The sequence below is a fragment of the Nannobrachium achirus genome, assembly GCF_963921795.1.
Source record: "Nannobrachium achirus genome assembly, chromosome: 3".
NCBI lineage: Eukaryota > Metazoa > Chordata > Actinopteri > Myctophiformes > Myctophidae > Nannobrachium > Nannobrachium achirus.
The window spans coordinates 16,848,710-16,876,436 of record NC_137812.1 but is presented as its reverse complement, the minus strand read 5'-3'; the positions used below and the strand labels follow the sequence as shown (position 1 = coordinate 16,876,436).

The 27,727-nt window shown below is 43.1% G+C and overlaps 1 protein-coding gene across 5 annotated transcripts in view; it reads left to right on the top strand.

Moving 5' to 3' along the window:
• Positions 1-7,120: 7,120 nt before the first annotated feature.
• Positions 7,121-27,727, top strand: part of gne (glucosamine (UDP-N-acetyl)-2-epimerase/N-acetylmannosamine kinase) — a 52,392-nt gene continuing 31,785 nt past the window's right edge. For 2 of the 5 annotated variants that reach the window (XM_080721357.1, XM_080721358.1), the window contains exon 1: positions 7,121-7,245. Coding sequence is in view for 1 of the 5 variants with exons in the window: in XM_080721354.1 (XP_080577480.1) it covers positions 19,053-19,091 (39 nt within the window). In the remaining 4 variants the exon portion in view is untranslated. Of the gene's footprint in view, positions 7,246-9,591; positions 9,635-10,455; positions 10,485-18,960; positions 19,092-27,727 lie in introns of those variants that run through there. The other 3 variants (XM_080721355.1, XM_080721356.1, XM_080721354.1) reach the window with 3 other exon arrangements.

Genomic DNA, 27,727 nt, shown 5'->3' with positions numbered 1-27,727 from the left:
ATTGCTCCAGCCACAGAGGAGAAACGCTGAGACAGACAGACAGACAGACACTCACTCAGACATTCGCAAAATTATAGTATAGATGATAAATACAAAATGAAGTTTTGGACATACAAGGTTTCCACCCGACAACGAGACGCATTTGTTTTGTTTTTTTTTGGTCCAATATGGCTCTTTCAACATTTTGGGTTGCCGACCCCTGGGATAGGGACTCTGCAAGCCACCACTGGTCGATAGATGTTTACTATAATCTCTCAAGACAGTTTCAGAGCTTACAATGCGTTGTGAGCTTGTCCCTCGGCTATTTTCACGAGTATAGACAAGAGCCCTGAGGGACCCTGGTCAACCTATAGGGTTTAAGAGGTTAACCCAATTAACTGAGTGAGTTTTCTAAGAAAGATATTTCAATGTCGACACTATGATTCAACCCATCATGTAACCTACAGTTATGACATTTAACCAGATTCTGGTGTCTCTATTTTGGACATGGTCATAATAACGTAATTTTCAAAACAGTATTGCACCATTCTTAGCTCACAATGCATTGCATTGTGACGCATTGTTAGCTTGTAGATTGGCTGTTTTCGCAATTCGTTTAATTTAAACCAATATCAGGCAGGGTTCTTAGGAGAGGATCATTTGAAAGGGAGAGCCATCATCACCTGATGAAAGTCAGTGTCAGTGTCTGTCTGTGACACAAATATGTCTGCAATAGATGATGTAACATTTCACCACAACAGTTGCAAATGCAAATGCAAATGAAATAGAGAAGTAAACGCTGTGTTTATGGCAGAGGGTCAGGGTCCGTACACAGACAATAATTTTAGATTTTCTGTTTTACACACCATTATAAATAATGTTCTTATTTTTATCATAATACCCAATCACTGAATGCCAAGTCTCCAGGTTTTCCTCAGAATATGTATGACACTGATTTACTATGACACTATAGCACATTAGGAGTCCTGCAATGACCAGGGTGTACAAATGTTTCCATCCATTTGTACAGACCCTAATATTATTGTCCACTCATTTTCTGTGGCAAAAATTTAATTTTGACAAAAATGTCCAACGCAAGCCAGCATGGCGATGATGACCCTTGCAGAAGAGGGTGTTAAGAAGAGTAGTCTGACTCCGAGCCTCCAGAAAACAATACAACATGAATCGAGCAAGTCCACACATTTTTCTGCTGTGTGGTTTAACGTGGTTAAATGCCCAGCGGACCCACCAAGACAAATGTTTGCACCGAGTGACTAACACATTCTGAATGGACCACTTTTTCACCTATAGCCCGAGTAACAAATGAAAATAACATCAGTCTGGTCGAGTCTGCTGAGCACCGCGGGCAAACACTCATGCACGGTCGAAAGGTTGTGACACACACACGAACGCACGCACGCACGCACGCACGCACGCACGCACGCACGCACGCACACACACACACACACACACACACACACACACACACACGCACGCACGCACGCACGCACGCACGCACGCACGCGCACGCACGCACGCACACACACACACACACACTCACACTCACACAATCACACATACAACCCACTGAGGAGTGCAGCAGTGTTTTCGTAATGTCTCAGGGTTGAGTGGATCGGGTGAGGTGGGGGGGTTGGGGGAGATGTGAGATAAATGCATTCCAGTTCCAATGCACGTCCTACTGCGTCACACGCACGCACGCACGCGCGCACGGCACACACACACACACACACACACAGAGAGAGAGAGAGAGGGAGCCTGTAGACAAAATCTCTCTTTTCTCCACAACTCTTTCTCCTTTTAAGACTTTGTGATTCTTTATAAACTCCTTTTCTGTTCACATTCTCCTCCTTCTCCCCCAACTCCTGTCCTTCTATCCCTCTATCTTCCCTAGTTTCCTCTCCTCTCTTTGCTTTACCCCCCCCCCCCCCCCCCCCCCCCCTTCTCTCTTTCCATCTAGCCTTCCGGCACTCACCCCTCCTCCTTCCATATATCACTTGTTCCCCCCAGACTCTGGTTTCCCATTTCACTGCTACTCTCCTCCACTTTCCACTCATTACATCTCCATTTCTCTCTCTCTCTTTCTCTCCCCCCCGATTTATACTTTGTTGCAGGGTGTTGCAGTCGGAAATATCAGACCTACAAGTTCAAAACAAGTTGCGTACATGATGCTCTGTGGGCTTGTATGTCTGCCATTTTCGTCGTCCATCGAAGGAGCATACGTTTTGCTTTACATCTCTTTCTCTTCCCTTTCTCCTCTGCCATTCCCTCTGTGCTCCCCTCCTCCCATGTCTGTTTCTCCTTCACCTCCTTTCTCCCTCCCTCCCTCCCTTCTCTCTCTCTCTCTCTCTCTCTCTCTCTCTCTCTCTCTCTCTCTCTCTCTCTCCCCCCTTCCTATAGGCTACATATCTGCAGCACTGTCGTACTCCAGGGTATAAATTCAGGCATAACGTTTCTCCATCTCTCTCCGGGCATCGCTGCCCCGCCAGTGCCACCATGATGTCAGCAGCTTCGTTTTGCAAAAGCCCAGCCTCGGTTTGAGGAAAAATAGCCCCGCAATGCAGCACCACCAAATAGCAGCATTACGGAGCAGAATGCCATGCAGGCCAGTTGGCCATGACTGGCACCCAGACTGGCACCCCGCCTCGTGGCCTGGCTGACTGACTGACTGACTGGCACGGCCTGTCTGTGGGCATGGACAGGAAACCCCAGACAGATGGATGGAGCCTATGGTAGTGTTTAATTTCAAGGACCCCCGGTTTTGGCATTGCAATAAGGCCACGCCGCGCCAGGCCCCATCAATAACTCTCAGAGTTACAGTCGACCCATAAGAGTCCATTTTGGTTCCTAACTATCAATCATTTAGAGCTCTCAAGGACCCCTGGGGGTGCCTGGACCCCACTTTGATCATCGCTGGGCTGGCCTGTGGACTGTGAAGTGCAGTTTATGTTTCATTGTAGCACAGTACAGTCTCGCACCGTAAATATACATTTTCCAAGCGACAGCTGGTTATAAAATAACAAAGAAAGTCAATGGAATGTGGGTGGGGAGGAGAAAGATAGTCAGTGGCACGGTAGTTCTGCCAGGAGCACAGGGCAGAGATCATAGTTATACTGTAGCTGCTTCAAGAGCAGGCTGACCCATAACAAGATAGACTGTACCAAAACAATAGCTATCAGGCCTAGTGGAGACATCTAGGCTCTAAAAACTGTCAAATATATCATATTGTAGAAATATAAGTGATGAAAAAATATTATTTTATATGCAGCCATATCATTTCTTCCTCAGTTGGAAGAGGTAAACATCCCACACACTGTCTACAGTTACAGTATAGAAGTTTATTGATGAGAATACAATGTTTCGGTCATTCATCCTCAGGTATCCGAGTCAACTGATACCTGGCGAAGGTCAGTTGACCGAAACATTGTATTCTCGTCAATAAACTGCTACTGTTAGTGAAGACAGTGTACGGGATAAAGCGGATACGAAGCCACCTCCCCACTTCTGTTTTGTCTTTACAGTCGCACAAAATTATGCTAATACAAATCAAAAATGCAGAAATGGAAATGTAAAGGTTTTATTTTATATATTTTCGGGAAACAACAACAAAAAAGACAGCTTCCTGCCTTGGTTTCGGGAGGTTGTGGAATAGTTGTCTGGCTACGCAAGACTACAAAAGGGCTTCCTTTACCATGTAACAGAGCCCCCAAATTGACTTTCATCATTGAATAAATCACATTTTCAAACATTTCTGCCCTGGGACCTTGCTCAATGAATGTGTTTTGGTTTACATTTGCCTAAATCAGGGGTGGGCAGCATTTATTTCCAGAGGGCCATAATGAGTTTGATAAAGTGAGTGAAGGGCCACACATTGTACCATTGAATTGAAACTTGAAACACATAACACATAACAATTATGTTGAAACTGCATGGATTTGGTAGACATGCCAGACTACTTTTCAATGAGGTCCTTTCACAACAAGACAGCTGTACTGTATAATTCTGGTGTACGCTACTCTGGCCTATGATACAAATATTATTGCGACCGTCAGGGAGCAGTTTACTATGAAAACCTCCACCGGCCGTCCGTCGGTCGGTCGGTCGGTCGGTCGGTCACACGTCACACGTCACACCTTTGCCCTGCTCATATCTCCGCATCAGTATGACATCACACCACATGTGTACACAAACCTTTGTGTACGTTGCTGTGGCAACAGTCTGTTGTTGCTGGTTTGTTAGTGTACGTTAGCAACCACCTTAGCAACCATGGTTTTACCCTAGCAACCAACTGTTTACCCTAGCAACCAACTGTTTACCATAGCAACCATGTTTTTTTACCCTAGCAACCAACTGTTTACCATAGCAACCAGATACGCAGAGCAGGGATCTCCATATATGGGCATAAACAGGTGACATCACACTGATGTCAGATACTCAGAGCAGGGATTTCTCCATAATATATGGGCATAAAAGGGATTCTGTTAGGGATCTCCATATATGGGCATAAAAGGGATTCTGTTAGGGATCTCCATATATGGGCATACAAGGGATTCTGTTAGGGATCTCCATATATGGGCATAAAAGGGATTCTGTTAGGGATCTCCATATATGGGCATAAAAGGGATTCTGTTAGGGATCTCCATATATGGGCATAAAAGGGATTCTGTTAGGGATCTCCATATATGGGCATAAAAGGGATTCTGTTAGGGATCTCCATATATGGGCATAAAAGGGATTCTGTTAGGGATCTCCATATATGGGCATAAAAGGGATTCTGTTAGCTGTTAGTGATCTCCATATATGGGCATAAAAGGGATGCTGTTAGGGATCTCCATATATGGGCATAAAAGGGATTCTGTTAGGGATCTCCATATATGGGCATGAAAGGGATTCTGTTAGGGATCTCCATATATGGGCATAAAAGGGATTGTATCCCAGATGATGCCCTGTTAGGAGATCCACACTAACAGAATCCATATATGGTCCTACCGACAGCTGCTATAAGCCAACCCTGGCGATAAGGTCTGAGTCGAAGAAATGCTTCTTTCCTGGCAAGAATTGCCCCTTTATACTGTAGGGCTCGTTTGTGTATTGTATGACATCACGCCACATCATCGGCTGAGGACTGTGTGATGTCATCATATCTCCATATATGGAGACATAAGTTGCTCATGCCCAAATATGGGCTGGTGAGGTCAGACTTAGTGTGATGCGTAGGTTATCTCCATATATGGAGATTCAACTTCAATGAGTAACCATGGCAAACTGTCAACTGCCCGTATGTCTTGATAATTGGTAAAACAAATTTTTTTGGCCTATTTGTGGAGATAAGCGACCAACGGTCGCTTATCTCCCGATTAGGGAGTCTTACTGGTAGTCAATACATATAAGAATCTGTGTCAATGCCTTATCAACTTTTAAATTATCCTATACATGTTTACTCTATCTTATCTGATATGCACCTCTGCATAGGTCACTGATAAAACACATTGCATTATGTTATAAATATGGACTCAAGGTTGACTTTTTCCACTGTTACATTAAAAGCATAAAACATTAAGGACATACAGAGGTATGGAGGTATGCAGGTATGTACTCAAATGGTAAATATGAATTATTATTAATTGGATTCAAGTTTACATCAATTAGTTTCAACACTATTAACATGTGGTAACATTTTGGAATGTAGATTTGTCATTGGCAAATCTGTAAATCTGTCATTTTGTTTTTCTTTGAGGACTTTGAGATGGTCAAAGGGCCGGGCTCCATGGCCCCCGGGCCGTATGATGCCCATGTGTGCCCTAGAGAGAGACCCATGATCGTGATGATGATGATGTGTTGGGGGCACATGTGATTGTGAACTCCCAGTCCCTTGAGTCCATATAACATAATGCAATGTGTTTTATATAGTGGTGCACATCCAATTAGATAATATACTGTATAAATTGTAGGCTTTAATAGTTGATATGTCATTGAAGTGGATTGTTTTATGCATAGGCCTACTCTTTTTATTGTACAAGGCCAGAGTACACCAGTGTGATACAGTACACTACAGTCTACAATTTATTTTTTAAACATTTCCTTTTCTTTTCTTTGTTTTCTTCTTTATGACTGCTTTCCCCCCCTTTTGTGATATTTGTGATGATATCATATGCATACTGTGTTCTAGCTGTCTGTCATTCACAGTGGCGTCAGTTCAGCAAAAGCTATGGTATGGCAACATGACCGGTGTCTTGCACGCGCGCCTTCACCAGTCATGTTGCCATACCTTAGCAACAGAATTTATTTTAAGAAGTAGATTTTATTTGTTTCCCCTGTAGCCAAGGTATGGCAGCTGCCATAACCAATTGACGCCTCTGGTCATTCAAAGTTGAGATACAAAAAGGTTTCCTATATGTAAACAAAGCCGAAAGGCTTTCTTGGATCTCCTTTCAGTTGACCTTGTACCAGTGAACTGTATGAAACAGTAGCCTACCCTTTCCTATGCAAACTTCTAATAAAGTCTTCAATCAATCCAAGTCTTCGAGGGCCGGATTGAGATGGTCAAAGGGCCGGGTCTGGGCCCCCGGGCCGTATGTTGCCCATGTGTTGTTTGCAGCGCTGTTGCCATGGTTCCCCTGCGTTGTTGAGCTGCGGATCCACCGCAGCAGAGCTGCGACCTGGCGTTTGCCAACGGGTCTGAGGCCCTAAGCTAGATGCAGAATAGATATTCTGCATAATATAGCTCAAACACCAAATTTTGAGCGAACATTTTTAACTCAAATGTTTGCTTCTGGGGGTCCTTGGAACAAAATATTTTGAGATGGGGGTCCATGGGGCAAATACATATCATTTTGGGGTGCTTGACATGACAAAGTTTGGGAACCACTTACAAGGACCCCCAAAATGATATGTATTTGGTCGCGGACCCCCACCTCAAAATAATTTGTTCCAGGGCAGGCAGGGACCCCCAGAAGCAAAGATTTTAGTTAAAAATGTTCACTCTGAATTTGGGGTCTTGCCTTAAGCTAGATGCAGAATAGATACACGCAGCTCAGACCCGTTGGCAAACGCCAGGTCGCAGCAGAGCTCTGTTCAGTGCTCACTGTGCGTCTATGGAGAATTAGGTGACTACGTCGTCAACACAACGTGCCTCTGCATGGTGTGTGTGTGTAAACTGTAAAGTAGAGAGACAGAGAAGTAGTAAAAGCACGGACCTGCAGCCATCTCAGCCTGCGATGAAAAGGACGCGTCTGTGGAACTAAAAAGGTAACGCGGACTACAAGACCTTTATCTTTATCAAGTTGTGTAGGCTATTATCTGCTTGTTATAACGGTACGTTGCTAGTAAGTTAGCTATTCGGTATTGCTGCAATGCTGCTACCAGTGGTGGAAAGTAACTAAGTACATATACTTCAGTACTGTAGGCTACTTGTAAGTACAGTTTTGAGGTATTTTTTTAGGCTACTTTATATGAGATACTTAAATGGTTTCCTGTGGAAATAAGCTTAGTCTTTTCATGGATCTCCTTTTAGTAGACCTTGTACCAGTGAACTGTACCGTGATGAAACTGTACCTTTTCCTATGCAAACTTCTAATAAAGTCTTCAATCAATCAATCAATACTTTACTGGAGTATTTCCAGTTACTTTTACTTCTACTCCACTATACACCACAGAGGCAACGGTTGTGCTTTTACTCCTCTACAGTTAGGCTATTTGAAAACTTTAGTTACTTTGTATATTTAGAGATTATTAATTACAAAACAGTGACTACTGCAACGCACTGTGAGCTTGTAGATCTGCTCTTTCCCAAAGAGTTAACTTGAAATGGGACATTCTGCACAACAAGGAGTATAGGCTGGCCTACTTTTACTTTTGCTACTTTAAAGTACATTTCGATATCCATACTTTTGTACTTTTAGTCTTTTACTCAACCTTTATGAGTATTTCTACGTTGCAGTATTGATATTTTGTACAACATACGAGTACTTTTTCCACTACTGTGCCTTAGCCTACTACTACTACTAACTACCGATGGAAACTTTTTTTAATAACCTCCATCATTCATGAAGAATGTTTGCGGTCATTTTTTCACCATAAATGTTCTGGTTTTATGACATAACCCCGTTGATAAGATAAGAGTGCAGTGTAACAGCATAACCTCGGCGGGTCACTGTTTGCTGGATGTTCACGTTTTTAACCAACAATAAACGGCACTTTTATAAAACCATAAACGTAACGCGTCCCAGAGGAGAGTAGGCTAAAAGCAGCTAACGGTGGCTAGCATGGTCGCTCGCTCTGTCTGGGCTTGTTGTTGTTGTTGTGCAGGTTTGCGGATCCGGTCTAAAGCGGATACGGAAATGGTCCGTGTGAGGGAAGGTGTGTGTTTGTGTGAAATCTCCGGATACAGTAGGCGGGCTTTGCCCATTGTTGTTATTTTTAGCAGGGGAAGGGAAACTCCATCATGTAGGGGAGACTGCAGTCTGTGTCATCACATTTAAAACATTTTATTAGGCCAACAACTCTATGCTTTTAAACGAAGGACCAGGAGTTGTGTTTATGTTAGTCTGGTAGGATTCACCTTGAAACATGGGCTGCATATTGTTGTAGTGTTTTTGGTTGGTTTCTATTCTGAATGTTTTGAAGGTTTGCACAGGGCTCTACTTCCTGTATTGTCCAGGCTCAACTTCCTGGCCAGGAATATCATAGTTTTGGCCCAGAGGTTCTTCTCGCCCCCCTAGTGGTGAAAAAAAGAACCTCTGTCTGGGAACTCAGATTGTGTTTATGTTGATGGGGAAATATATGCTATTTGGGACTTTATTACCCCATTATAAAATACATATAGGTTATATATTAACTTCAATTATATCAGTTATAGAGAAGGATCTCAATGGAAATAACTAAGCCACAAGGCTTACCTGATTTTACTTTTAGTTGACCTTGTACCAGACAGTGTAATAGCCTGACACTCAGCCTGAATTGACATTTCGTTTCAAAACATTAAAGGGGTGTGGCTAGCGATTCAGGGTCTGGAACTAGGCTACCAGTGTAATGTACTGTCATGAAACTGTACTTTTACCTATGCAAATTTCTAATCAATACTAACTTCAATCAATCAATGAGGTCTGTTTTACTCAATTGTTTGCAAACAGCCCCAACATCGATTTAATATAGTTTAAACTAAATGTGTGCACTGGTGGGGCTACCTATTTGTTTACATTTGTATCACAGATTGGGTCTTATATTATATTCACCTCTGTTTAAACAGGTAAATATATTATGTGATCTGAGGTCTCATTCTATCTCCCTTTGGTTAAAAAGGAGGACCGTGGGAAAATAACTTAAACATAAATTGTGTACACCCCACGTATGAAGAAGTAGGCTATTTATGAATGTGATGAAACTCTGTAACGCTGTAAGCGTGTGATTTTAACAAAGCATTTAAACATGTTAAAACATGGCAAAGGTATTCTCACTACACATGGAGACCAATGCTGACACTGCCTGGAAACTGCCTTCTATTGACCAGCAGGTGGCAATATTTCCTTGCTTTTGGCAAGAGAGATTGCACAAGTCATGTAACACCTAATCTCTCGAGACAGCCTCAGAGACACCAAATACCTGGAATACTTGACTACAGGTTTATTGTCAGAGCCAGGTAATACATCTTTTATATTTTTATATCTGTCTCTCAAAGTAGCCTGTCATACCAGACTAGTTAGTAGTTACATCAAACATAGTCTGCCGAGCCAGACAACTATTCCACAGAATGCTATAAAGACTGCCAGTGCTGTTGTGTGAAGCTTTATAAATGTGAGATCCTTATCATGTTATGGTTGTAGTATATAATAGTCTGGCCGTAATACAACTTACAACACTAGCAATTCTATGTTTTGCAGGAGATTTAGGTTGCATTTTGGGAAAATACTCGAACTATTTAATCGGCACTATTTAGTGGAATGCTTGACCTTCTTCTGCCGATGATAATTATAATATCCTTAAACTGCCTCCGTGATCGTGTTGTTTCAGTAAACTGCACATTGCCCAGGCGTGTCTGTGTTTGCTTTCATGCCCTGTTAAACAAGCGTATGAAACCCAATTCTTAGAAACCAAGCTTTTAGATCTTTGATTATTTGATTTATACGAGATCCTGTTGTACACACCAGGGTGTTGCAACTATGTCAACATCAAGAAAGAAGTCTGTTTTCTCATGCCAAGTTCCATTCCTAGCATATGACAACAAGCTGAGTGAAGTGGTGCCATTCCCTCATGTCAAACAGCAGGCTGTTTTTTCTGTTAATCTTAGTTAAGTGTAGTGGCATCACGTTAAAGTGAAAGTCAAGCCCTGTGGGGGTCAGATCCGGCTTGGCTTGCCACATCCTGTAATCTGGGTTCTCCACGTGTAAGATGCAGTTAGTAACATTTGCCACGTAGCGTGCACTAATACAGCTTTTTTCTCGATGTGGGTGCCGTGAATTCATCAATATCACTTCAGTTTAAGTGGTCATGTATAAAAGTTGTTTTTTCGATCTGTCTTAATGGAAACAGATGTTATCTCAATTTCCTGGTGACATACTGTATCTTACGGGAAAGATTTACATATTTGACAAATGTAATGTAGCCCAGTGGTTCTCAACCTGCGGGTCCCCAAATTATTTTGGAGGGTCCCAATGACTCCCCATTATGATTAACTTAATGTACGACATTGTTTTCTCTCAACAGTAAACAAACCAGCATAAAGTTTAAGTTTATACTATAGAGGGTATCTGCACATTTCTAAAGTGACAATTTGAGGACCTCTAAAATGACAAATTAAACATTGGCCAAATTGTGAATTGTAGAGACAGAGATTGTGAAAATAGACAATCTACATGCTTACAATGCCTCGCAACGCTCGTTAGAGTGGGGTCCCCAGTTCAAATATGATTATTTTGGGGGTCACTGACTCGCAGCCTGAAGAGAATCACTGATGTAGCCTACTGTAAAGCAACAATGTAATTCAGGAGTGCCGTGGATGATAAAGTTATTTACAGGGGTGCCCTGAGTAAAACATTTTGAGAACCACTACTCTAATACTTAATACCTATCATATGATTGGTCCTCACTAATGTTCATGATGAAATCGCACAATCTTTTTCTATCCACGAGTTTCCAACGCCCCATAGTGCATTGCGCAGACGTCTGCACCGAGCTTCCGGCGCCGATTTACAAGCTCACAACGGGTTGCATCTGCGACGCGACGTGAGCTTGTATGTCTGCTGTTAAACCCGGAAGTTTGGTCCCGATAGTCTCCAGTAAACTCCCGCGGAAACTTGTGGATACGCCTTCTGTGTCTCTTAGGAGTGGCTGTGGCCAGTTCAGAAACCCGCCTACCAGTGTCATCATCGATGGGGAATCCAAGCTAATAGAAACTGCAGGCTTTCTATTCCTGAAAAGTTACTATGCTATAATGGAAGCCATTGTTCTTGCGATAATACAAATATATATTTTTTCAATCTTGTTTAAAAAATAAATCTGCCTTACGATGATGTCACTTGTAGGCGGGTTTCTGAACTGCCACAGTCCTCCTAAGAGACACACAGACCGAGTAGGAAAAGAAAATGCTATTTCATCATGAACGTTAGTGAGGAACAATTTTATGAAGCTTGTAGATCGCGGACCCCTATCTGAAAATGTTTTGTGCCAGGGACCCCCGGAATAGATGATTTATGAGAGCTTTTAGATGGTTTTCTAACATTTCTAACATTTAAACTAGTGAAAATAGTAAGACTGGCAAACTGAGGCAACCGGTTTCCTACTTCAATGGAAATACTAGCCTGAAGGCAGCACTTTTAGCATTCCTTTGTTTGGTTTTTACGTCAGTGTTATTAAAGGACTCTTTGAGTAGGAGGATTTGGCCTCTAGGCATGGTTTTAAAACACACTAGTCTGACCTCTGACCCGTGGCCACATCTTTTAGCTCCCAGCAGTGACGTGTTCTACCGTGTTACGCTACTGTATATACGTAGTATGACGTGCAGAATTCTTTTGAAAAAAGCATTGACCACGCGCGAGCGTAACCACAACCACGCGCAGGGAATGATTATCGTATGACCTCCGGCAATACCTGGAACACACCACACTGGCTCAATTCTTCTCTAACGGGGGTCCGGGGAACACCAGGGCTCCTTGAGGGGGTTCCAGGGGGTCCCCAGCTAAATGAGGAATAGTTTAAACATATTTTAAGCCCTATTTAATGTTTTGGCTATTCGAAAGTAGCCGATCTGAAATCTCACAGTATTGTGAGTGTGTTTGTGTTAGAGTGGGCCTGGTATTCAGCCCTGCTGTGAGACTCCGGTCATGTCCATATTTAGACTCTTTGTGTTTTTTTCTCCATAAATTAACCCCCTGCTTGATCCTACTACATCGTCACTCAAAACTAGCAGATCCATAAGCTCAAAACACAGCGAGAAGCGACAGGGTTTTGAGCTTGTCGACTACATCTTTTGCGATGTAGTCTGGTTAGATCTCTTCTCAAAACGTACTTTTAAGGGAACCCATTTTTATAATCCCTTGCCCATTTCTTTTTCTAGTTTTATTACTTGCGCTTTAATAATATTGTATTTGTTATTCTCTGCTTTATCCATACTTTGTGTTATCTATTTTCCCCTATTGTCTATGTCCTAATTCTTTTATCTTCTCTGATTTCCTCTCTTGGACATAATTCATTTTATACCTTCTTATAGGCCCCTGGTTATTTTTTATCTTTTGTCTTGCTGTTTGTGTGATTGTATCCTATTCTCTATAATAAGGCACTTCGTAACCATATTTTGAAAAGTGCGATATATAAACTTTAGTATTATTATTCAGCAAGGATGGTGGGTATCTGAAAAAAAGAGGAAAAAAAAGAAAAGAAAAAGAGTAAAGCAGCAATATACACTATAGCTTGAGGAACCGTTCAATGGACTGGTGATGACATTTTTTTTTTCTTTTTTTTCTTTTTAGAGTAGCCAATTATTTTTATCCCCTTTTCTCCACAATTTAGTTGTTATGCCATTTGATTCCTTCCCGGCCAAACACATTACTGTGTTGTCACTGCTGTTGTATCCTATATACTCACTCCTCTGCCACTGAGGTGGCCTCACTGCGTGCACGACTGCACGCAGGCCCCTCGTTCTACTCCTCTCGCTCAACACTTAGTTGAGTAACGAGTACGTGCAACGACCAGTATCAGATCACCCTCCACGCCCGGCTTCCCACCCCCGAACACGGGCCAGCTGTATTTGCATAGATGCCTGACAAAGCCGGATGCACCACTGTGGATTCGAAACCACAACCTCTGTGGCCGTGGTGGGATAGGGACTTTTCCACTGCGCCACCGGAGCGCTAAGGTTTGTGCCATCTTCAGAGGTTTTCAGCTGTTACTTTCAATGGTGTGACGTCACTTTCCTCTTTCTACACAGTCTGGTCCAACTGAAAGACCGATTGATAGTGAATGTACCCACCTGAATTTCCGAATATGGAAGTAGAAGTGAGATCATTGGTTAAAATAAGAGAGTAAGTAAGAGGTGGGGAAATTACCACCGGCAAGCTGGCAGTTGCCATTAGGTTATATTTTGTCTGGGGGGTATACAGTACATCTCTTTCTCTGTATTCCATAAGCCACATAGCCTAGTGATTTGAAAACCCCTATACTTTTGTTTTTATTTAAAATTTAGAAGTGGTATTACTTTTGTTCTCCCCCAATAGAAAGAAGGACACCAGGTTTAACCACTTTCAACCTGGTGTTCCTCTCGCTAGCAGAAATAGCTAAGCTACTATACAAGCTTATAGGCTATTTCCGCCCCACAGTGCCGCTGTACGGCAAAGTATAAAGATTTGAAGTGGTTATTAAGTGGTTATGAAGTGGTTAAGTAATATGGATCGCCTACAAATTCTCATACAAATAACTACTATAACTAGCTGGTGTGATGGTGACACCAATGTTCAATCTCCTGAAGAAGCGTTGTTGTTGTTGTCTCCTACCCCCACCCCTCTCCACCCAACAATGACTCAGTGCTGATGATTACTGGTCATTATAACATAACTGTAGATAACCCAGCCAAAAGGGAGTTCATGACATGTGTGCCCCCACCCATCTGATCATGGGTCTCTCTAGGGCTAGGCCCTAAAGTAGACCATGGGTGGGTGGCATTTTCTTTTCCAAAAATGTAAGTGAAATCAAAACAATTCCTTAAAATGTTAGAAACATTTAAGAAATAGTCTTTAAGAAAATATCTCAGGTACAAGCTCACAACTCGCCGTGATGCGTTTTTGAGCTTGTAGATCGTCTTATTTTCTAAATAGGGCTCAAGTTATTCATTCATAATGTACTTTTTTCAAGGTTTGGATTCCCGGGAGACACCATATGTGTCCCAGCACCCCCAGCAGCTAGTCATCTCGGGGACTGTCATTATTCCCTGTAGCCAAAATGATTTTTTTTTTTTTTTTTGCTCTTTTTTTTTTTATGCCACAACAGCATCTCATAATATCTAGGCTACATTTCACATAAACGCCAGAGCTTAACTCTGCATGTAAATAAGACTTTTTTTAATTAATGTGAGAGATCGGTACATAATTCTGTTAGTCCTCCCAGTTTATATTAGCTAAAATGCTAACTAGCCAGCCTTTGTTAGCCGTTTGTAGCCAAATGCGGTAATATCGGGACTCCATTACTTAGCGAAGCAACCCACAGTATTTATCCCATTAATTTAATGCCACGTGTGTTCCAAATGAACAATTATTAACCACGTAATGTATGATTTTGTGTATTATTATTTATTATTCTTCCGCCGTTCTTGACTTCCGCTGTTTCTTCTTCTACGCTGGTGAAATGATCCTGGAGCGGCCTGGAGACGTCTGTGACGTATGCTCCGGTGCGGAAGCTTCCTTTGTCACTGAGTTAGCTTAGCATTGAATAGATCAGTGTCGTCCTAAACTATCTAATTCTAACGTCCAGGGTGTTTGTTTTTTTGGACAATAAATTGACAGCCAAGAAAACATGGATGGAATGCAATCGTTCACTCGCCGTCGGAAAGTTGACTTTAGAGTAGACTATTCTGGTTGACTGGCTATGAGTGGCTAACGGCTAACGCTAGCTAGCGTTAGCTAGCGCTAGCTGCAGCGCTAGCTGCAGGCTATAAACAAATAAAACGTGACCCAACTCTATTGTTGCTCTCTTCTACAAGCTCACAACGCGAGGCGGTTAAGCCTGTAGATTGTGTTTTATTATCAGGTCAAATAATCCTTCTGGCTGAAGTTACACAAACACTGATTATGCTACATTTAGCACAGTTAGCCCTGTTGCACACGTAATAGGTTCACTTCAACCTCGTGTTGAGCAGTTAATCCTATTTGCTACGTACGTCTACAAAAACCTTCATATTTCAAAGATAACGTGCTTACTGAAGTCTCACAGATGTCACAGTATGGTACGCTCAAGCAGAATTACCCGTATCTTTCGTATTGTTTAATAAACTGCATTTTAATCCGATCAGATGCCATTTTCTGTTGTTTTTCAGCCATGCGACCCCATCGGTTGCGAGGTGTACTGCACTTAGATACATTAATACCTTTTTAAGGAAACGACGACCGATCGGATTAAAATGCTCCTCATTAAATAATACGATCATTACGGGACATTCTGCTGGAGCGTACCCTATGGTGACATCTGTGAGCCTTCACTAAGCAATTTATCTTTGTAATCTGACCGTTTGTGTAGACGTATGTAGCAAATTGGTTAAACTGCTTCACGGTTGGCGCACTGTAGCGTCTTTACATTTAGCCCAATAATGCTTGAGATGCTGTTGTGGCATTATCTTTTTAGAGAGCAATAACTAAAGTTTAAAACATACATAAACCACTTTAGCCCTATGTTATACCAAGGCTATTTGAAAATAGACGATCTACAAGCTCACAACGCATTGCGGTGCGACGCGTTGTGAGCTTGTAGATCTGCTATTTTCAAACATTTTGTACTTTTACTTTTGGTACTTTAAGTACATTTGGATACCAATACTTTTGTACTTTTACTCAAGTACATTTTTTATTCTGGACTTTTACTTGTAACAGAGTGATTCTACATTGCAGAATTGATACTTTACTTTATTATAAAATGTTGGTACTTTTTCCACCACTGTGTAAACGTTTGTGTTCTCATGCCAATAAAGCTTCTTTGAATTGAAGATTGAATTGAAGATTGCTCCCCATGTGGCGGAGTCAGGTCATTGCAGGTTAGAAATTTATTTAAAACTTGAATATCTCAAAAGTACTATTTCAGCATGGCATCATTCTATAAGCCATATCTTCAAAACTGTTGGGTCAATCTCCACAACCAATATATCATTTTGTAGCTATGATCCCCAGCTTTCAAATGAAATGAAAAAATGAAAATGAAAAAAATTGCAATGACTGGCTCCTGGGGAGATTGGGACACATATTTATCTTCTATCAAGCTGATAAAAGTGTGGGAACCCCTGGACTAGACTAGACTAGACCATAAAATGAACCCCATTGGTTGTTCAGGTTTTCACCTTGTTTACATTAGGCCAAGAGCCTGCCTTTACCATTGACAGGTTATATATAGAAATCACTTCCTCTTAAACTACGGAAATAGATGAGCAGCTACTATCTTAAGTTGGAATCACTTCAGACTGGAATTACTGCAGACACTCTAGTGTAGCCTTGAATGGGCCAGACTGAACACACTGTTTCACAAAATGTCCCCGCGCTATCTCCACGGCCAAAATATGCATATCACTTTGGGTGTCCTTGGCATGAAAGCCTTTAAGAACCACTGATTTAGAAGGCATTTGTAGAATCGTCCTCTACTGGGTTAATCTTGCCTAGCTGCCTGGTTAAATAAAATGAAAAAGATAAAAATATAAGTTGTAACAGCCTGGAGGGAGAAGAGACTTAGACCCCGTACATACGGCAACGCTCTGTAGAGAAAATGGCGTCGGCGAGGTCCCGGGATATTGCCGTTGCGTTTTGCCTTTTTATCAAGCGTTCATATGAAGCTGAAATGATCCATGTCCATGTCACCGAGTGAACGGCAGAAATACCCTCCTCAACGTTGTGGTTTGGTGGCTGAGCGGTTAAGTCATTGTGTTTTCGGTCCATGAGCCCCGGGTTCGCGTCCCCGCTTGCCCACCGCAGACGTCTTTTTTTTTTCTTTTTTTTCCCGGTGATATAAAGTTATAATTATTATTATTACATTATTCACATAATCGGAGTCGGCTCGTCGCCTCCGTCATGGATAATAATAACTTTGTGGACGCAAAAAAAAAAAAAAAAGTTGTTTGTGGTGGTGAAAAGTGGGACGCGAACCCGGGACCCGTGGAATCAAAGACGGCATGTGTTAACCACTCGGCCACCGAAACACAACGCTGAGGAGGGTATTCTGTATCTATTTGTAGGAGGGAAAAAGCCTAACATGCGTTGTTGCTTCTTGCGTTTATGCCGTTCACTCGGTGACTCGAGGGGAGAAAGGAGTCAGCTTTTCCACCCAAATCTGCGGATCCAGATCGTTCCGTTTTTAACCCCCGAAAATGCCGTTGTCGTCTGAACGGAAGGCCTATCTGACTTTCCCTTTTGCGTTATTCACGTTGCCAAAACGCAGTGTGAACGGCGCCTTATAGAGTGTTGGCCAGGGTGTCCTACTATAGGAAAGGGAGGAGCAGACGTCCTGTGTTTGCAGAGCTATTGTTTGTGCTCACACATTGTTCTGTCTGTGTGTGGATTAACCTACTTCTACTTTGCTGCTATGTTTTACGTTGTCTCATCCTGACAACAATTGTTCGCTTCCTGCGTCTCTCTATACTGTATATTCTCCGTCTCAAATTTACAGTATGGCATGATGATGATGATCAGCATAAAACATAATACACATTATGACAATGCAGCTTGTAAAAGCACTTGATCACTGCTGTCGGTGCATGCATTATCCCAGCCGTGACTCAGTTGGAATGTGCTTTCTCATGTTTTCAAACATTTTCATGCCAAGGTCCCCCAAATTGATGTATGTTTGGCCACAGCCCAGACCGCCATTTGAAAAGATCTTTAGTGCCAGGGATTCCCATTTGTCAGAAAATGTTGAAATGGTCAATCTACAAGCTCACAACGTGAATGGCCAAAAAAAGTGTTTTCCTCGTTTTGCTGGGAACCCACTGGAACCTGTACTGTACCTCACTTGAGAATCGGTGCTGTCTAATTTAGTTTGACTCGGTTTCACAGATAAATATGATGAAAATAGCCTGATCACACAAGAGGCATAGTGAGCAGGCTAGTTTCACAATTTATGCCTCTTTCTTAAATATTTAACAATTAGGCCAATTTGTATAGTATAGTTTGTTGATGCAGTAATACTCTTATTTTTTAGTTTTTATTCTTTAAAGTCCCTAAATTGTCCCTTTTACTCTTGAGTGAGTTTCAATGTTGCACATTAAGCAAATAATCTGGGGACCCCCTCCAATAATCATTTGAGGACCCCCAGTTTGAGAACCACTGGTCTAGTCTTGAGCACCACTCTGCCTCTAGTGTCAGAGCAGAGGATGCAGCATGCACACACACGCACAAACACGCGCACACACACACACACACACACACACACACACACACACACACACACACACACGCAGAGAGCGGAACCCACACACACTTCCTCTCACCCTCTACCTCCCGGCCAATCGGGAGCTCGGATGCAAACGAGCTACCCCTGTGCGGCCCCTCCCCCCTCCCTTCCTCCGTTCTGTGTCTACTCTGCTGCGCCGGCCTCCCTCCCTCCCTCCTCCCTCTCTGTCTCTTCCTTTCTCTCTCTCGCTCTCTCTCCTTTATTTCCTCTCTCTGCCGCCTTGCTGGCACAGCGCTAGGCCTCTGTAATGCAGCCCAGCCGGCCTCCTGGATGCAGCCTTATGCGGCTGACATAGAGAGAGACAGACAGAGGACAGAGAGAGACAGGACAGACAGAGAGGGGGAGTGAGGAGTGGAAAGGGGAGAGAGAGGAGCTAGAGCACTCAGAGAGCAGAGAGCGTTTTGGCTCAGAATCCAAAGAGGTGTGGGATGGATATGCATCTGGGACCCATGGGCAGAAACCCTCATGTGAGTCAGATGCCTTGTTCGCTTTTCCTTGTCTGTTCTCTGTCTGTCTGTTTCTCTCTCTCTCTATGTGTGTGTGTGTGTGTGTCTACTGTCTGTCTTCTCTTCTCTGTAGTGTCTACCTTCAGGCTGTTTCATTCAGAGCCTTATCTATCTCACATGCTTCCCTCCACCCTGCCCCCATAGCATAGCATAGCACTGGCCGGCTGCTGCTGCTCCTGCTGCTGATGCTGTCTTGTGATGCTTGTTTAGAAATCGCGTGTGCATGAGGTGGGTGTGTGTGTGTGTGTGTGTGTGTGTGTGTGTGTGTGTGTGTGTGCGTGCATGTGTGGGCTTGTATGTTTGTGTGTGTGTGTGTGTGTGAGGGCGTGCCAGGCGAGTGAGGTTTAGGCTGAACCACAGGGACTTATAGCATAAAGTGCCTGTGGAATTATGAAATATTTCTGTGGTGGAAGGAAAAAGGCATGACTGCATGGACTTGTGTGTGTGCGTGCGTGCATGTGCGTTGATTCATTCATTGCACTGCATCACATGTTTACAGAATTCTTTTTTAGGTCGATTTATTCAGCAGGGTGGTGTTGTCCCAGCATTAAAGCCCAGGTTTATAATTCGACGAACATAGTCGATCTACAAGCCCATAGCCCGGCTTGTAAACCGGCTATTCGTCCGTACGACGAAACATAAATCAGGCCTTAGGCTCTCAAAAGATGGCCTGAGACAACAGAAAAGAAAAGGGTGGTGCAGGACATGTCCTCCTGTCACAATGAATGTCCCATCTGGCACCCAAACAACCACTGAACACACCAGTGGAACAGGTTGTTGTCATGGCTGTGTGTGAACTAAGGCTGGGTGATATTAGGAAAACCTTCGAGATTCTATATACGTATAATATATAGGCCTAGTTGTTGAATACCTCGATATCGATATTACTCACGATATTAGTAAAAACAAATGCATTATATGGTTTTTAATGTTTTTCTGCTTTAGGTCCACTGCCTGCCTAACCCAGATAATGAATAGCGTATCCATGCATGCACACTGCTCAGTACACATAGAATAAATACATTGAATGCCGTATTTCCATTTTCCAACAATGGTAGTATTGAAATAACCACACCTGGTTACAGATGGACTGCTTTTTTGCATGTGCTACGTGCATGCATTGTGTTTCTGTTAATTAATTTGACACATACACCAATACCTCATTTCAAGCTGTCTACGTCGATATGTATACCTAACCTCGCATGTTGATACACCTCGATATCGATATGTCTTCGATATGTTGCCCAGTCACACACACACAAAGTTAGAACCACTCACACACACACACACACACACACACACACACACACACACACCTGTACACGTTCAGGAATGCACCAAAAAAAACGTATGCCAAAGCATTGCTACTGCTATTCGGACATGTTCGAAACCGTCAACAGCTGCCAACCGATGTCGCCCTTGAGCAAGACACTCTTAACCCAATTATTTTATACTTTAGCTATTGAAAAATAGCAGATCTATACAAGCTCATAGAGCGGCACTGAGCTACCGCGCTACGAGCTTGTCTGATCTGCTATTTTTGAATAATCGTGAAAACGTGTGCAAATCTTTGAATATGTCATTTTCAAAGCGAACCTTTGTAACTCAAATCTTCCCTGGAACAACATATTTTGAGATGGGGCGAGTCCGCGGCCAAATACCTATCATTTTGGGGGTCCTCCTTGACATGAAAAAGTTTGAGAACCACTGACGATAAGACATTCATAGAATTGGGTCAATATATATTCAAAGACTTGTGCAAATGTTCACGATTTTTCAGAAATAGCAGATCTACAAGCTCGCAGCGCAGCACTCGGTGCATGCACCCAGGTTGGGGTCATGCATGCAAGTGGCTAAATATGTCTTTTTAGACACAATAACCCCATTCCCAAGATGCACCGCAATCCTTCATGGGCAGATGTGACTTATGGGGGCTGGTGTAAATAGTAACAAAGACATTGCCGGCTTATTGTGTCTAAAAATACATATTTAGCCGCACTTGTACGCATGCCCCCACCCACTGAAATCAAAATACTAAAATCGCTAAAAACAATAGAAAGCAGTAAATGAAAACATTTAACACCCATCCTTTCTTTTCTCTAATTACAATCTAAAATATGAACCCTTGTTGTAAAAAAACTAAGTTGTCCTTTAAATCTGCGGCCCGCTCGCTCCACTGGAGCTGAACTCAGTACAAACTGTACTAACGCTATAGAAGCCCACCCAGCCTCCCTCCTTCCCGCCAGTCCGCCACTGTTCTTCCAGACCACCGCTGTAAAAGAGCTATTCTGCTGCTGTCTAACTTGTTGAGTAAAGCTTGGGTTAAAATGTGCAGTAGGACATGCACACACACACACACACACACACACACACACACACACACACACACACACACACACACACACACACACACACACACACACACACACACACACACACACACACACACACGCCAAGGCCAATGCTTTGCACATTGTGTGGGTGTGTGTGTGCCACAGGCAGGCAAATCTAATCTCACTTTCAGTTTTTTTTCTTTTCTTTTTTGTGTCTCTTATTTTGTGGGACACATTGTTCTGATGTGTGTGTGTGTGTGTGTGTGTGTGCGCGCGCGCGTAGGCCATACAGTGTGTGTTACTGTATGTGTGTTGGTGGTGCAAGTGTGCAACGGTTCATCAAACTAATCGATTCAATTATCAAAAGATATACTGTATGTAGGGTTCTAACCAGTAACCCCCCTAATCGGGAGATAAGCGGACCGCCAGGTTCGACAACCTCATAGTGGCGCTAGAAGAGGGGTATGTGAGAAATCAGGGGTGGAGGTTGTGGTTTGCCAGCCAAGGAGTGTGTGTGCGCAAACTTTGGCATGGATAGGGGCAACGGTGAGAGTAGGGCCAAAAGTGTGACGTGGCGGGATGTGAGGTGACGTGACATAGCGTGACGGACAGACTGACAGACAGCCGGTGGAGCTTTTCATAGTAACTTGTGACCTGACGGTCGCAATGAAACAAATGTATTTACCGTATATATACACCATATCGTCTTTGTCGCGTGGAAACCTCATCATGTCCCTAACTGTTACTTGTCAGTTTTCAGGGGTCAAATTCAAAAACAGCAAACGTAGCAGATCTGCCTGTCTGTCGATATGATATACAGTATTTAGGTGTCTGTCAATCAGTACTCATGACAACGTGTCGTCCTTCATCAGTAGCACTGTGTCACATTGTGTCCAGTGTTCCCCCAGATTTCCACAGGAAACTGTGGTGTCATGGTGGTGGTGGTGGGTGGTGGTGGTGGTGGTCCGGGTCATCTAGTTCTCTCTCTGTGTGTTTAATGAGTGTCTTGTGCTCAGAACCATCTGTGTTCCAGAGAGAGAGAGGGCAGAGCTGTGGGGCTGACGTGGCCACAGCACACCTCCTGCACACCCAACCTCTCCACACTCCACAGGACCCTGCTTTGGTCTGAACTGTAGTGCTTGCAAAACTTTTCATATTAGTGATTATTCCTGACATGATCAGGGACGTGCAGAGAATGTTAGAGAGGCAGGGGCTGACATTTCTAAAAGGGCCTTTTGGTGAAAATATTGAAAATGGCAGACCTCCAAGCTCACAACGCGTCGCGCTGCGGCGCGTTGTGAGCTTGGAGGTCGGCTATTTTCGATGCTTGATACCACAGTGAACTAAGCATAATCAAGTCAATACTGGAGATGTGGCGTAACGGCATGGCTTTCTATATACAGAAAGGGCAATTCTTTCAACATGAGATGCTGCATTCAAGTTCAGGAGAGTTTGGACAAGGCGATCTTGAATGCTGCCTTCAGGTATGACATGAAAAGAGGGCATTTGCGTTTCTTTCACCATATAGTAAAAACTGCATTCATGGTCTGGAGAGGACACTTTTTACAGACGGATAAAAGGGCAGCTGCTCCCCCTTTGATGTCTATGTGTGCACGTGCCTGTACATGATGATATCTAACATATAATTAGAGAGAGAGGTCAGTCAGTCACAAAATGCATTATCTATTCACTCGCTTCAGCGACTGATCTCAAATTTAACATGGCATTGGCCATTAGCATTATACACACGATGACGGAGCCCGAATTTCATTTTTCCCAAATTCTAGCGATTTCTTAGCGTTTCTTCACTCTACAGCTCTACAGCCTGTTGTCAGGGTTACGGTCCGTTCCTCCAGGCCATGGGATCTGTAGCCCCGGGCCCACACACACCTCTCTCACAGTTAGGAATGTTGCAGTCTCTCTCTCTCTCTCTCTCTCTCTCTCTCTCTCTCTCTCTCTCTCTCTCCATGGGTCACGCATGCAACGGGTGATGTGTGTCTCATCGTCCAACGGGTATAGAAAACGTATGTGGAGCAAATACATCCTCATACTTCTATTCACCTAATTTTGCTGTTAAATTATTTGTATCCATCATAAATATACACTCCTCCATGGGCTGCTCCTTACATTATGATGCTCCCACATATTCTCACGCACGCACCATGCAGTTACAGTTACTTTCCCCAAAACCCACACTCTGCACATATTTTGCAGCACATATATTCGAACGGGTAAGGTCTAGTAGTACTTAATTGTCAGTTTTCACTGAAATTTGTCTTGCGACACAGCAGCCAAGTATGCAAAACATACAGTATATGTACACACACATTTGACATAACACATGGGACAAAACAGGGTTACATACATAAAGATATACAGACAAGAGCAATGTCCATCGCCTGGCCTTGAAAAGAATAGTACACGCACATCCGTGGCCCAGGTGCTAGACAAGCAGAATCATGAAGGACAAGTAGAGTCTGCACACTGGTTGCACTCCATAAAGTTTTATTGCTCGTCAACGTTTCGATCAAAAGATCTTCATCGCCTGGCCTTCCCCTGGCCAAAGTCCTGATTAAAGGCCCTTTTCCACCGGCAGCGATAACGATGACGATAGCCATAAAATATCACAGCGATGATTATGCCTTCACATTGATGTCCGATAAAGTTATCGGACATCAATGTGAAGAGGCGCTAATTAACAGCCGCTCGCTCAGAGCGCACCTCGAGCTGTTTGTCAGAGACCCAGTTCCATATCACTGTGATCTTAACCACATCGCTGTTGATCCTAACGATGTAGGTGTCGGCTATTGTTGTCTTTATCGGTGTTGGGTGGATGCTGCCGATCCACTTCAATTGAAAAAACACTTTTTTAAATCGTCATCGTTATCGCTGCCGGTGGAAAAGGGCCTTAAGCCTTAAAGTCGACTGATGGACAAACGACCATTTAGTCTGACCTTATTGTTAATAAGGGAAACATAAGAAAATCTGGGAACTAAATCGTTACCAAGAAATGTCTTCACCAATGTGTTTCTAAAGTTGTGTAATAATACATACTAAAAGTTGGAAATTCAACTCCCGGGGGAAACGTCATAAAAAAGACTGATGAAAGTGTGTCCCATTAACTTAACTATACAGGAAAGAAAAACAAAAAATACATCTGCTTTAAGTAGCATGTGAGGGGTCAAACTAGGGGTTTTTCATGATGCTGAATTCATTGCAAGCATTTGTTTTGCACAAAAAACATTCCGTGGGCTACAAATGACTGTAGAAAGTGATGACTCATCACTAACGCATCGTTTTGTGGGGGCGTTTATAGCCCAAGGAATGTTTTTTTTTTATGAAGTTTCCACCTGTAGTTGAATTTCATGTTATTAGACACCTTTAGAAACACACTGGTTACGACATTTCTTGGTTACGATTTACTTCGCAGATTGGTCAAATATCTCATAAAATCCCGTTATTATGTATGCTGGAACACCGTATCTCCTTCCTGAAGGCAGCAACCTATATTCTCTATACAACACATGGCTATTGTTAGAGGTAATATTCCGTGCCAACTTTAGAATGCTGTTATGATACGTATATAATATGTGTGATATCATTGAATATGACAATGATGCAGGGGTGGCAGTGGCTCAGGGGTAGAGTTGCCGTCTTAGAACAACACAGAGGGTTCCCGAAGGGTTCCCAGTTCGATCCCAGGCTCCCCCAGAGTTGGTGACGAAAAGTCCTTGAGCAAGACTCTGAAACCCTAGTTGCTCCCTGTGAACAGGTTGGTGCTTTGCATGGTTTCATCGGTTTTCGGCAGCGGGTCGGGAACGCTATCGACCAGTATCGACGGAAAACTGGAAGACTGGACTTGCTCAGTTTTGTAGAGTCGCCCCTGCACGTCGGTGAATTATAGCGAGTTGTAATGGACCATTAGTTTGCTACTGCTGCAGCAAAACCAAGCCTAAATAAGCCAGAGACATTTTCCCGTTGCACATTTTAACTAACCCTAGTTAGTTAAAATTTTTTGGGGGTCCTAACCCTAACCCTAACCCAACACAATCTCAACTCTCAATTTCCTATACTAATCAACTCCAAGGCAACGCTAGTAATAGTGATGTGTGTTGTTTTGGTGTGAGGAGAAGTAAACACCGGACAAGAAGCATCTCCGCTTCTGCTCCCCGGTTGCCAGATTCTGTGAGTTAAACAAGCGACCAGGTCTATGAAAACAAGGCCTAAAGAAGCATCCAGTTTCACCTATTGAGCTCTATTACATTAGCTATTTTCTAAAAGAATGTTGAAAGCAAGGCCAAATAAGCAACTACAATTCAGAAACATGCCCAAACAAAAGTAACCCACAACTAGCAACATTATAGGAAAACGGGATCAAAGTCTCTTGTAACGAGCCGATATGGCAACACAGTGCGCATGCGCAAAACTGTACAGTAATTACAGTCGGCTGGAAAATTCAATGTGCTTAGTTTTTTGCAGTTCTTTGCAGTCTGTGAACAGTTTGAACAAGTCTCCTGTAGTATTTTCGGTGTGGAGGCACCTTTAGAGTAGACCAAAGAAGGTCTCAGCAAGAACAGTCAGCCCACACCACGGTCCATGCGCCATGACACTTTGGGTGGCCAAACGTGCAACGGAAGCTCGATGAATAACATTGGCGTCTATGAGCTTCAGCTGGGACAGCTCATGAACAAAAAAATATTCTGAACGATTGAGACCTTTGTTGTATAATCGCTCCAGGAATACAAAAGAAGACATATCACAGGTATTTTTACAATCACTTGCTTTTCGATGTGCACGGTACATAATGTTATTAAGGCAGCTAAACAGCGGCGGCGTCCGTTTCTGTATCGGAGCTATCGCGAGATTTGGATTCCAGACAGGGAATGGTGGAGAGTCTCGCAATACTATCTAGTTCAGAAACGTAAATTGTGCTCTTTAGATGCCTCTATAATGTTATACAGTGTACTCACCGAAAAGCAACACAGCACAAAATGTGTCACATGTCTTCTTTTATATTCCTGAGCTGAGTGTTTTATGAAGGTCTCTGTCGTTCAGAATTATTTTTTGTTCATGAGCTGTCCCAGCTGAAGCTCATAGACGCAATGTTATTCATCGAGCTTCCGTTGCAAGTTTGGCCACCCAAAGTGTCATGGCGGATGGCCATGGAGCCTAAAATGACGTCGGTGTCCATTCCTTCTTTGATCTTCCTTGGAGTAGACCAACCACGGACTTCTTGTTGCAGCCCAGCCAATCAGAGGCTTTAATGTAATGAGTCTGTTTTCTATGGTGAAACCCAGACGTGATGACGTGATACCTGGAGCTGATGATGTAATATATACAGTAGATGGGTACTTCTGTCTGGCCCACCCAGGACCTGAGACAAAAATCCTGATTTCATGCTTCGCCGAAAATAGCCGACCTCCAAACTCACAGCGTGCCGGATCCACGCCGCGCTGTGAGCTTGTAGGTCGGCTATTTTCGGCGTGTGACACCGCGGTGCGGTGGAGCATAAAAGTCTTAACTGGAAGTTGAGTCATTGTTTTGGGAAATGTGAACGCGACTGTTTACCTTTCCTTGCCAAAATGTCAACCTACGAACTCAAAGGCCTTTCCCTGCTCAACTTGACGTCTCCTCCGGTGTAATTACCCAGTCCCAGACAGCAGGATTTATGTGCCCTCTCGCATTATGACGAGGCGTTGATGGATGGTGATGCAACCCTATTAAAACATTCTTACATAAACAGAAAGTTTTAATGTTTTCAACTTTTTATTTTACTGCTCCAGGGCTGTTTGCAGGGGTGTCACAAGGGGGGGGGGGGGGGATTATGGAATGCGTTACCAGGGCCCAAGGTGGAGGGGCCTTCATTATTTTATAGCTATTTAGCTATTGAAAAATGGCAGATATACAAGCTCACACCGCGGCACCGAGTGCCGTGCTGCGAGCCTGCAGAGCTTGTAGATCTGCTAAACATTTACTCAATTTCTGCTTCTGGGGGGGTCCCTGAAACTACATATTTTGAGATAGGGTCCATGGCCAAATACATATCATTTTGGGGGTCCTTCACATGAAAAGGTTTGAGCACCATGCAGTGACATATAAACATAGGTTTTTTTTTCAAAAAACCTTAGAAGGATTTGAAATATTACTGAAATATAATAAGATTTTCAAGATTTTTCAAAAATAGCAGATCTACAAGCTCGCAGCGCGGCACTCGGTGCCGCGCTGTGAGCTTGTATATCTGCTATTTTTCAATAGTTAAAGCAC